The sequence below is a fragment of the Poecilia reticulata genome, linkage group LG12, assembly GCF_000633615.1.
Source record: "Poecilia reticulata strain Guanapo linkage group LG12, Guppy_female_1.0+MT, whole genome shotgun sequence".
In the NCBI taxonomy this organism is placed as follows: Eukaryota; Metazoa; Chordata; class Actinopteri; order Cyprinodontiformes; family Poeciliidae; genus Poecilia; species Poecilia reticulata.
In genome coordinates this window covers 18526997-18539338 of record NC_024342.1, presented here as the reverse complement: position 1 = coordinate 18539338, position 12342 = coordinate 18526997, and the positions used below count along the sequence as shown (strand labels likewise).

At 35.6% G+C, this 12342-nt stretch overlaps 1 protein-coding gene and 1 long non-coding RNA gene across 10 annotated transcripts in view; one reads left to right on the top strand and one right to left on the bottom strand.

Annotated features, from left to right (window-relative positions):
- astn2 (astrotactin 2) overlaps positions 1-12342 on the top strand; it is a 270497-nt gene that overhangs the window by 151087 nt on the left and 107068 nt on the right. For all 3 annotated transcript variants that reach the window (XM_008424385.2, XM_008424384.2, XM_008424386.2), the window contains one exon: positions 708-858. In XM_008424385.2, the coding sequence (XP_008422607.1) occupies positions 708-858 (151 nt within the window). The remainder of the gene's footprint in view (positions 1-707; positions 859-12342) is intronic.
- Positions 1-12342, bottom strand: part of LOC103473833 (uncharacterized) — a 119757-nt gene that overhangs the window by 97728 nt on the left and 9687 nt on the right. Inside the window, exon 2 of one of the 7 annotated variants that reach the window (XR_535075.2) lies at positions 733-800. The exons of the other annotated variants lie outside the window; for them this stretch is intronic. This is a non-coding gene — a long non-coding RNA (uncharacterized LOC103473833). The remainder of the gene's footprint in view (positions 1-732; positions 801-12342) is intronic. 7 annotated transcript variants of the gene reach the window in all.

The window sequence follows — 12342 nt, the reverse complement described above, 5'->3', positions numbered from 1 at the left end:
TATATATATATATATATATAGTTAGATATGAAAAAAAACTGGGAACATTTGTAACTTTTACAGTGAAATTACTTCAAAGCAATCATCACCATTAAAGCATAGTGAATGCTAATTCCCCAAAGGCTTCACATCAGCGGAACATGGTAAGAATGTCTAGCTAGCTACCACCAGTGTACTGGCACGGCTCAGCATAAATGGATGTGATTCACATGATCGGATAAATCCCAGAGCACAGCTGCTTCCCAAAAAATGCACCTTGCACCAGAATAGCACGTCCCAAGGTGGATCCATTTGTAAAATGATCTCAGAATAAATTTAGTTCATAAACGGCACAAGAAAATGCAGCTGAGGTTCACAGTGTTCACTTTTTATATGCGAGCTTCCGAATGTTGATTGCCTTTATTTTGTATGCACATATTATTATAAACTGTGTGTGTATCAATTAAAATGACCAAAAATAAATAAATACTGCGTCGTTTCGTTGTCAAAATACAGCTGAGCTTGAATACTTTCCTAATTGCAGTAGAATAGAACAAAAGATTTTGAGAGACGGCTTTCCAGGTGGTAAGGGATTATGCTCAGCTGCTTATGCATTCTTTTTAATTAGATATTACATGCACTTGTGTGTCCATAATTGTTTTGTGAAAACATATGTAAAATATTCAGTACTTTCTTAGTTGAACCTTTTTTTTCTTCTTTAATTCCAGGGAAGAGGCCTTGACGTCTACGTACTTTGAGTCGGTGCAGGACCTGTTGGCGTCCTTTGGACCCGTTCGTGACTGCTCCAAAGACAATGGTGGCTGCAAAAAAAATTTCAAGTGTGTATCTGATCGACAGATGGACTCTTCTGGTTGCATGGTAAGCTCATTTCAAACAAAAAGTGTTTACTTTCAGATTTACACAGAAACAGAGCTGATTGGCTGGTGATACCTGTTCTGGACAGTCATAGAACACCCCACCCTTTTGGTTGACTGCATTCCAGCTCCTGTTTTTTGCAGTAGCTGTGTAAAATGCCAGCAATATTCTCATGAGTTCTTCAAGGTTAAAGCCGGTGTCTTGGCGGAAAGATGATTCACCTGAAATATTAAAACAATGCAACCGTTCTCCGTGCTACACACTCAAATTTTAGAGTTTAGGTCACACCGAGAAAACAGAAATTTCAAGGTCTCCTTGTCTTTCGCAACTTCCTCCATCCCCAGCCACTCTCTGGCCAGCTCAGTTATAATCTCTTTAGCGAGACCTGGCATGCCAATTAGACCCTTGATTGGAGATGCCCAGTGGGCATCATTGTTAGATTTCAGATCCACCTCAGTCGGTTCATCTTAATTTGGTAATCTTCTGGATTTCCGAAGACTGCCTGATCCGTGTGAGGAGATAGCAAAGACTGACTTACTCACATATTGGTGTTCCCTTTAGTGCTGATAAGTGCCCAGAGCTTGTGGCCAAAGGGAAAAATTTAGGAACAAAATTTAAGAACAAAGCCATACTCCTGAGAGGAGCTTTATTTCTCATTGATGTAGTAGAACTGTAATGCCAGAAGGATTTTTTTGGAAACAACATAATGGGAGTAAATGTACGCATTAAAACTTTTTATATTGGAAGCAGTGCTTTTAAAATGATGCATACCCCTTTGGTATTTAAGCATTTTGTTGCAGTTCAGCTGCAGCTTTCAATGTCTTTTACTGGAATGTTATGTGAGACTAGCGCAATATTGCGAGTCTGAAGGAAAAGGCATAGCAAAGTTGTTTCTATTCATACATAAATCTAACCAGTGTTTTTCAGAACATCAAAAATATGAAAATTAAATAACAAATCATAAGCATAAAATGTTGTATAAAAAGAAAGGATAAATGGGTTTAAAACTTTTCTGCACTTCAAAATCTTGAAGCAGTAGAGCAGATGTTTTCTGCAACTTTATACTAATATCCCAAAATAAAATCCATTGTGAAGGACAATTCTTACAGAAATCATATAATTAGTAAAAGGACTCCACATGTCTGCAATTTCAAGGTTTGTAAAAAGATACTTCATATCTTCCATTAGCCTGTTATTGAGAGTCCAATGTTTTCTGCCATTATTTGTTGGAGTGGCAGCATCTGAACCAGAAACTATTTCTGTTATTTAAACAGTTATGGAGCATCTGGAGATAATTAAGAATTATTCAAAAGGCCAAGAAAATTGTGCAAAACATTGAACTTCCTATTCATAAATGTACAACAATCTGAGATCATAGGCTTCTATCTGTAATGCAGATAGCTAGAGGACATAATTCCTGGCCGCAGCCATAAGCATCTGTAAAAACAGCAACAATTAATTTTCCTCTAGGATTAAGGAAATATTTTTGAATTGAATCAAATTTGAATTCGGGGCTAAGAATATGGATATAGAGGTCAGCAAAAAGTAAATTAAAAACTAAAATCTATTACAGGTACAGTATTTTTCACATGAAGCAAGTTAAATATACATTTCCAATGTTACACAATGCTTTAAAGGTTTGCTTCTGACCTCATTATTGTTTAAAATTATTTTATCTTTTGTATAACAAAAAGATACGTTTTTTGTTATACAAAAAACTGAACTTATTTTTGTTATACAAAAAATGCATCTTTTTTTAAACAATCAGCAACTGTTTAGAAACATTTGCTGATTGCAACTGTTTTTAAAAGATTAGTTTGTGTATGAGTATGCTAATTATCGAATTAGACTAAAACAGTTATTAAAGATTGTTAAAAACATGTTTGAGATTTTTTGAAACTAATTTCTTCAATCCTAGCTTTTTCTGATTTGGGTAATTGGATTTTAATATTTTTTTTTTAGCTTTGTGATCAAGCTATCCGTATTTTTGAGCACAAAGCTTGTTGAAACTTAGTTTGACTTTAAATGTAGCATTGCAAACGACATCATACAGTGCATATTCAAACCTGGCATATTTTCAAGTGAAGGGTGACTAAAAGAACCTCAGGCTTTGCATAGCAGAGGGCAGGCCTGCATTGTAAAGTAATTAAATTGATGAGCCATCTTAATTACTGGAGGACGGATCTCTGAGTCATTAAAAGCTTTGAAGCGACTGTAAATCGATGAGTGTTTTGGTTGTTTGTGACGACTAAAGACAAATACAAACTTCCCTTTTTTTGCTTCTGATTTACTAATGTTCTTCATCAGAAAAAATTTATCCAACTTTGTGTTACTACACTCTCAAAGCTGTTGTGGAGATAACATCGGTGGCTTTGCAGACCCACAGGTTACTCAGCCTTGGCAGGCAACGACCAAGAATGATTAATAACAGGCAGATTTCCTCATGAGAGCCACATTCTAGAGTGACTCACAGCTCCTATGCTTTTAATACTTTTGAGCATTTTAATTTCCAAAGAGCCTACATCCCTCCTGTCTCACTGTGAAGATCAATCAATAACCGTACAATTTAATGTGTGATAATCATAGTCATCATTTTCGAGAATCAACTATATAAATGACTCTGTTCCCTATTATAAAGTCTGCTCAGATTTTGTTGGCTTCCCTTCTGGTTTTTCTTTATCTCTGACTATTTCTAGTTATTTGTTTGTCTGTTTTTTGTTCACACCTCTGTTTCGTGAGCATCAGCTGGCATTGTTTCAATTAATCACTGCTGACTTCTTACATTTACGTGCATTTAAATTGGTAATGAGCGAGACACTGGGTTTGTTTATCTTAATCTTGCGGGGCTATAGCCTTGACTTTTTTAATAACCTCTAAGCTCAAGACAGAACTGACTATTTTGATAATTATGATAACAAAACACATGCAATGAACTCCCAGAAAAAGTAGTAATGTAATATGACACGTAATCTTAAGTATGGAGACAGAGCTTTTGCTTCACTACATTTTATTCAGGTATCTGTTTTTACACTGTGGACTGCTTGTGCATAGGACTTGCATATTTTACTGCTTGTAAAAAAGGGATGGAGTGAACTTGTACACCTGGCAGGTTGTTGTTGTTGGAATCAATTGTTATCTTGGTTGTTTTGCAGATGTTAGATTTTTTTATTTTTTTTTTTCAAAGGCAAAGGCTGCAGCTGAGGTTGTAAGATGAAGGAGGTTGTAAGATGTCTCTGCTGCGGTAGACTGAACCTTCCCCATAAACCAAATTATGGTGGTGAAAAGGATGTTGTTTTTTCTTCCAAAGAGGCCTCAAGAGTCATTTTGAAAGTTTTAGTTGTTTTCTGTTTCCTTACAAAACCCTTGATAAATTGAGTAAAAAATAAATGGATTGTTCAGAATAATTCCTATCTAATCTGGACATAGAAAAGACTTGGAAACGCAAAAGACAGAGCATTTAATAGTTTGTGAAAATTGTGTTTGTTGCTAGAATAAAAGCTTTTCACTAATTGCTGTAGAAGAATAGCAGTTATTACAGGATATATTTAATGCTTTTATAAGCTAGCAAAATGACTTCACAGTATGCTGTCAAAGGAAAGTGTTAAATGAAGATCCTTACTTCATTTGGCAGATGGTTTTAGCTACTAAAACAGCTTCTGTTACAATATGCTGTTCCATTAGTCACGCGTCCAATGACGTATAAACATATTCACCAAAAGTCAAAATGAGCCCTAAATTTAAATGCACACTGCCAGCATCAAGCAGTATTAAAGTACTTTACCATTTTTCCTCATATTTCTGAAAACCTTTATAGGTTGCTATTCAGTTGTCACATCTGGATTTGAAGATGCTTATTGTCTGACCAATCTTGTTACCAACTGATAGGCATGATTTATGTCTATCATTTCTGTTGTCATTTTTGAGTTGGACAAGTGTCAATTGTACTTTTAAGTACAAAATAACGGACAGATATAACGGAATAAGGACATTAAATGTGTAAAAAATAATTTACTTTTCTGCAAAAGTCTTATTATTGTGCAGATGGAAAGGACTCACAATGCCTCCTAGTAATGAGGGATTACCACAAAGTGGAACAGACACAAAAAGAGGGGAAAAACAATAACAGCAAATATAGCCCCATATTTTCCTTTTATTTCTTTTTCATGGGGGGGGAGTAGCAGTCTTTCAAACACCCTTGTCAGGCTTGGGTGAACACAGAGCATTTAAAGTCCACACAAAGAACTTAAAATATGTTATCAAAGTCAGTCCCTCTGGGCACACTGCTGCTCTTAGGACAGTTGATATGTTTCTACAATAAATTAAATTCAAGTCAAACCCAGCGCCCGAGTTTAGCAGACATTGTTTATTCTATTTTGCCTCCTTTCCTTTTCCACTTGTACTGAGACAGAGAGGCTGTCAGTTTATTCTTGCGCCATCTGAGCTCAGCAGGCTGCATATGGTGAATTTGAAAAAGCTAATGTTTTTGAGCTTGTGCCTTCTTTTTCCCCATACCCTATCTGTTTATATGGTAGAGCTGTGACTTTCGTCTGAGATAACTAATGTTGTGTTGACTACATTGTTAAGTTTTATTTAATTACAAAAGGTTTTTTTTTTTTTTTTTCAAAGGACTGCTTTTGGTAATTGTACCGTAATTAATAAAGCATATTCAGTCAAATAAGCTGCAGATTGTTTTAAGTCAAACTTTTCAAATAAAAAAGTAGATGAAATGTGAAAAAGAAGGAACGGTATTGCAATCTCTCAGTATGTTCTGCAATCTTGCATCAGATACTTTTTCTGTGCATTGGGTGCGGCAAGGTGCTTTGAGGGATCCGCCTTTTTATGGCACCTCCCTTTGGATGCTCAGTGGGGATTTGGCTTTATGTGGAGCACATCAAGCCATTGCTGAAGAGTCTGGTATTTTGTAAGGATTCACCTTCATGCTGGAGGAGAACACTAGTGCCTGAGGAGATTGATTAGTGTTGATAATGTGCCTGGGCTGCAACACTTTTATGTCGGAGGCAAGGGCCAAGATATTATTGACATTAAAACTTTGTTTCCTCAGGAACAGAATTTTTTAGAAGTTTTTTTTTTTTTTTTCGGGTGGGGAATTTTCACAGGCTTTTTAACATTTTCTACACCTTACAGGGTTGGACTGGCCATCTGGCATTCTCCCAAGAGGCCTACATGCCTTTTGGGCAGAACAACTGTTTTATTGTTTAACCAGCCAATAAAACAGGTAGGCAGATTTTGAATGAGCTGGTTCCAGTCAAACCTTTAACCCCCTGGGCTTTATTAAGCTGCACACCTGCAAAAACCAAAAAGTTATAGCATGCAAAAATGGATGAGACAAAATGCTATAAAGGCAGAAAAATTTACAACTCACAAAACACTGGTCCTCCAGGCGGAGAAAGCAAAAAATGTCCAAAACTCAAACTTCTATTTGTTGTTGGGGATAATATTAGTGATTAGCATCAGGGATGAAATGCAGGGCAGGCAGGAGTAAAATCTAGCACTGAACTATGAAAAATTTAAATAAAAATGTAATTTATATACATTTTACCCAGAGCAGTACAAAATATAATTTATTGATTAATTATTTCTGAAGGAAAAAAAAAGATTATTTAGTTTTAAGTACCTCCATTGGTACAGTTATTGTAGAAAAATATGTTCTCTGCAAGACGCATTAAAAAAAGCATAAAATTTGATGCCTTCTATAAAAATTATGGAAAGTTGTGACCGCATTTGTGCTTGTCACGCTTTACTGTATCATCTGTTTACTATTTACAACTTCTCAATGAACCTGACGAAGCAGATTGGATTATTTTTACATTCTTTTTTTTTTTTTTTTCCATGGGGACAAGAGGAAAAGAATGAGATCGTGTTTCAGTCTGTGTACTACATTGAATATTACGACAAATGTATGTAAAATCACATTTTAATTGCTGCAGGTTGTCATAGCTGGAGAGAAATGTTGACCCAGAAGATTAGAGCATTAAGGCCCCTGCAAGAAAGACAACAAGCTTTGATTTTTTTCAAGTTTTCTTGAAATGTAATTTCGCAGATGTTGCCTATTATTATTTGTTACAAAAGAAGACAAAGCCATCTAAACAGCATGAACACTATGGTTTTATTTCAGCAGATTTTGCTCATATTGCTTTTATTGGCTTTTTTTTTCTTCCCTATCCAGTTTCCTTTTGGAAATGTTCCTTAGTTAACAGCAAAACACATCGATATCCACATTAGGGCAAAAGAGCAAGCCTTTGTCCTTTGACCGTGTTTCATTTTGACTCGTATGACAACTGCTGTGACTTATGAAGTTATGAATTAGGGGGTAGTCTTCTCTCTTCAATATTACAACCACTTTTTGCAGTGCACTAGTAGGCACAACACAGACGCCCGTCGTGATGTTACTACCACTATGCCAGTGAGAGACATTCTGACTGAAATATTCTTTTTGGACAGAAACTGCCATGTTGCTTTATGGTTATATTTTCGACATTTTTTTTATTTTTTTTTTATTTTTTTTAAATCTTGGTTTCCCATGATCTGGAATTAATATTTTTTTCTTTTCTGTAAATCATTTCTGTGCCATGACTCCTTACACCAGCAAGTACAGACACAACCCCTCCTCTAAGAGTGAATATCAGTTCTCAGGTGTTGATTTTTTGGACAGCAGAAGTCTTAGTAAATTCTAGTTGACCTTGTACACTCGAGTTTAGCAGTTACCCGCTAAACTTTCAACGTCAACTCATGTGAAACCTTTTGCAGTTTTAAGGACTTTGGTTTGACAGTAATAGTTTTTCTAAATGCATAATTTTATTTCTGTGTAAGGCATTGATGTATTTACCAATAAAATTTTTCCAAAGGAAGATCATAGAGGCTTAACAGATGGTAGAGCATTGGTAGCACATATTTCAAAAGTCTATGTCTCATTTGGGAGATTTTTTGGAGGCTGTTTGGTTGTAAATTTGACAAAGATGTCTTTTTTTTTTTTTTTTTAGTTGAAGCACCAAACCAGGCAATAATTTTGAACTGTTAAACTCAATATGTTCAGGACGAGTCAGAGTACAGAATATTGTTTTTCATCGGGTTTTTTTTTTTTTTTTTTTTTTTGCTATCCTGGTGTGCTTGAGTTTACGCTCCAGAAATAAAGAATGGAATGATGTGGGGAGATTTCTGCTTTGCATTGTCTGCCTTGCATAAAGAGTCAGCAGGGAGGTAAAATATCGTTCCCACACAGTGAGCGCTTTATGCAACCCCGTATCCCCTAATCCCTCCACAGCCCTTCCCCGTGTGTCCCTATGGTTCTGTGTTCCTAACAACTGAGCATCATGACTCTCACTGCTCTGCTGCAGAGGACTCCTCACTTTACATCATTACTACTGAATTTCAGTTGTTTATAGTTTGAAGGAAATGCAAGGGAGGGGGGGAATTCAGATGTTTATTGAGTTTAGCTTTAATAGTTTCTTTTTAAAGCAATGCAAAGTTGCACACTGCACTGCTGTAGCCAAATAAGGGAGGAAAGATTTGTGTCGAGTGGAAGTAATGAAAAACGGTATTAAGAGGGGTTATAAGCCATAATGCAGGCTTCAACAATTCAGTGGTAATAAAAGTACAGCAGGAGACATTTATTTAAATTGTTTTAGTTTGGCTCAGTTACAAACAAAAGTGAGTATTAGATGGATTGTCCAAAGAACAGAGTATATTATCGTCACTTCCAAACGCCTATGACAACCAAGCTGAGTTAAGAGTAGCACAATGCAGTGGAGCTGCACCACAAAGCTATTATTCACTCCCATAACCATCTGTTTTATAGTCACCACTAAATAAAGGAGGGTGAGATATGGAGACAGCATATTTTAAATGTGCCAGTTACCAAAGTGCAAAGTGGGTTTATCCTGACAAACTGAGAGCACATATTAGGACTTTTAGCTAATGGATATGTGAAGATGAGGGGGGCACAAATTGTCCTGTCACTTAGTGAAGACTGTCGAGTAAACACAGTAAATCTTTTTATTTTTATTTCTTTATCCTACAAATTATACCGTATTTGAAAACTGGAAATGTATACCCATATCCATTTTGGCTTGTAAGCAATGCAATATTTGCTGCCTTATTTGAGATTCCCTAATAAAATGTTCTGGTGGTCAGGCTTTAGATAACATTTTTGTGTTTTTTGAGATAGAACTTCATCAGAGTGCTTTAACCTTTCAAGTTTGAGCCAAAGCATTGTTTTTACCATAATAAAAACAGAAACAACACCAATTAAAAACTTGAGACCAAAAACTTAAGTAAAGGCTAAAGGTGGAATCTCTTTCTGTGTGTGTGTTTTTTTAAGGCTACATGAAAATGTGTTTAGTTGACTATTTTTTCCTCACACAAACCTCTTAATTTTTCAAGATGTTTTTAGACATGTATTTCCTACATCTGTCTGAGTGGAAGATAAATAAAAAATGGAAATCAAAAACTTAACACCCCTGTTTTAAATCCCTGTGCCATTATTTCATGTCTGTTTTGCTCAGAAAAATAAGCACCTTTAAGTAAATAATATCCCTGCAATGCATTATGCATTTAACACTACAGCAAACAACCTCATCCCCTGGTAAGGCCGGTACATTAAAATAATTATGCAGCATTAGGCTCGCATCACCGAGACATGGTGTGTACTGCACAAATGTGCCACTGCAGCAGAATCAATTCAAGTGTGAATCAAACGTTGTAGCAGTGACCCAACAACATTGCTTAATGTCATGCTATTCTTTGCACTCGCTCTGCCTGCACTGGTGAAAGATTCAGTTGCATCTGGATGCTGAATAGCTGGAGCAGCTCTATCTGATGCAGTCTGACCTATTTTCAAACTAAATCAGTCAGTTCCATACTTTCCACTAGTTTAAGTTTTAGTACATACTTCTTTCAGTACTTCTGACCCCTAATGCTATATATGTGTACACATCCAAGTAGCTTATATATATATATATATATATATATATATAGACATAAGTGGTTAAAATACCAGCCTATGCTTAAATAATACTCAACTGTGCAGAGTGAGTCAGTACCTCATATTTGTTCAGCATACAGAGATATGCACTACTGCATTTCTCTGTATTTTCTGAGTTGTTAAATCTCTGATTGTTTCCAGTCCATGTTAGCCTCCTATCTAGGATGGCCAGTGTAGATATACTTACAGGGGAAGGGTTTTGCTTCTGAAGCAATAAAACTGTTTTACCTAATTTAACACATCTGAGCGGTTCCCGAGCTTTAGGCCATGCATCACAGCCACCTCTAAATTCGATTAGGCTGTCAAATATAAGTATTTTATCCCCCACCTCTTCCCCTGCACCTCGTCTGTCAGTGTGATTTAGAGCTGTGCCGTTTCCAGAACTTTCATTGTTTTGTGAAAGACTCAGCATCTTTCCAAAGAAGTTTTTTTTTCTCTATCTTTAAGCCTTTACTGTTTGTTGCATGCATCTTTCCATTCTCTGCAATGTGCAATGACAAATATGTTTTACTGTTCAGCATATAATTTTGATAAGGTCAGTGTAACCTTATAAGGTTTTCAATAGATTGTACAAAAGCGATTGATAAAATATATGGAAATTGCGATTGTTTATCTGTATCAACAATAAAAATACAGCGTGATATCTAGATACTTGAGCATGTACAAGCTATTTAATTTTTCCGATGCATTAATTCTTTTTAGATCTGTTTACCTGGCTACAAAATCTCAGTATTCTTGGTAATATTTGCAGCAAACACTGTTTTATGGTCAATATATACATACATGGTTTGAATTGCCAAATTAATTCTATATGTGTTCAATTAAGAGTCATGATTGTTGAAATACTGACAGAATTGTATCCATTTTGACAACCAAATCAAATATTTTTGAGTTTTTGTTGTCATGTTCCATCTCAAAAGCAGAGCTGGGAGAACAACCACGTGTGTTAAAGTGATGCTAACCTCAGGGATTCAGCCTCAGAGTAGAGCAAGGCAATTCTGGATTACTGACAACTATTCCTGCAGCTCCACCTCATTGTGATGAATGACTCCAATCTTCCTCTCCTGAGAAGGGTAACATTACATTTTTGAAATATAGTTAATGGGTCTTAGACTGGAGTGTTTTTCCCTTCCTGATACCAAACAAGTTTAGACTACACAATGAATGATCAGCATTTATCCTTAAGACGGTTCACAACTTAATATGTTTTTGTTTCGTTTGATCTAAAACTGTCTCCAAGAAAACATAATAACTCTTATTTTGATCTTAATTAATTTATGGTTTGTGTAAAAACCAAGTAGTTCATGTCTGAAGCTCTTAATGTGATTATCTAGTATCCTTTTGATCAGGAATCTAATTAGAATAATACAAATGGTTATTAGCAGCAAAGCTCTGTTAATGCCCTGTAATGAGGAGTGATTTTGAACTTGTGCTGTTTATTATTAACCAATTTATGAAACACATAGTATGTACAGCTTGCCAGCCAACAGCAACATGACCTGTCAGTTGGGCAAGAGCTGGTAGGAGATGACTTTTATTAAAAATAATAATCCCATTAGTTTAAACATAAAAGTTAATTAAATGGTGCGTAATTGTAAACAGAATTGCCGCTACTTCTAAAAACACAAACAAAATCAGACTATGATACTGATTATTTATGAGGACTGAATTAGTGAACAGTTTTGCAGACTTTGTTTGTGCTTTGAATTAATTTAGCTTTAATTTAGCTCCAAATATATCACCTATCAGCAATGTTGTTTTGCCGTTTATGTAGATATGTTATGTAGGACAGGTCATGCAGCTACGTCAAAACATAAAGTATTAGGAAATTTGGCACTGAATCATTGTGACACCCTTACCTTCCACTAAAATTTGATTTTTCTTCACTAAATGCAGACGTTTTTAATGTATTTGTCAAAAAAACTTTGAAACTGTTCACCTGAAGTTCTCTGTCAGTACATATAGTTGAAAAAAGAAGTTTAAATCACTCAATAAAAACACACAATCATGTTTGTCTTCACTATCTGACACTGTAAATTCCAAAATCCATGTAATCTACTCAAAACCAAAAGAGTAAAAAAAAATAAGCTGTCCATTAAAATCTTAAAAGTTTGCATAGACTAAAATTGCAATGCATTTTGTAGTGGTGATTAAATAAGTGGCAGTCAGTGCCTTGTGTGTGTATATATATACACTGCTCAAAAAAATAAAGGGAACACTTTAACATTTAAGTGAACACTGAAGTGTTCCCTTTATTTTTTTGAGCAATATATATTGCTCAATATATATTGCGAAAGGTTTTACCTGCAAAGGCAGAGCCCCTTTGCTGTAACTGTGGGAGTCATTTGATAGATAATGAGTTAAGAGACCAAAGGTCTTACCTCACTTTCTGGAACAGTTTCTGTCTGTGCGTTCTTTTGTTTTTTAATGACTCGGACCAGATCGCTTGAAACTGTACGTAACTGTACTGTATTTTCCAATCTGTT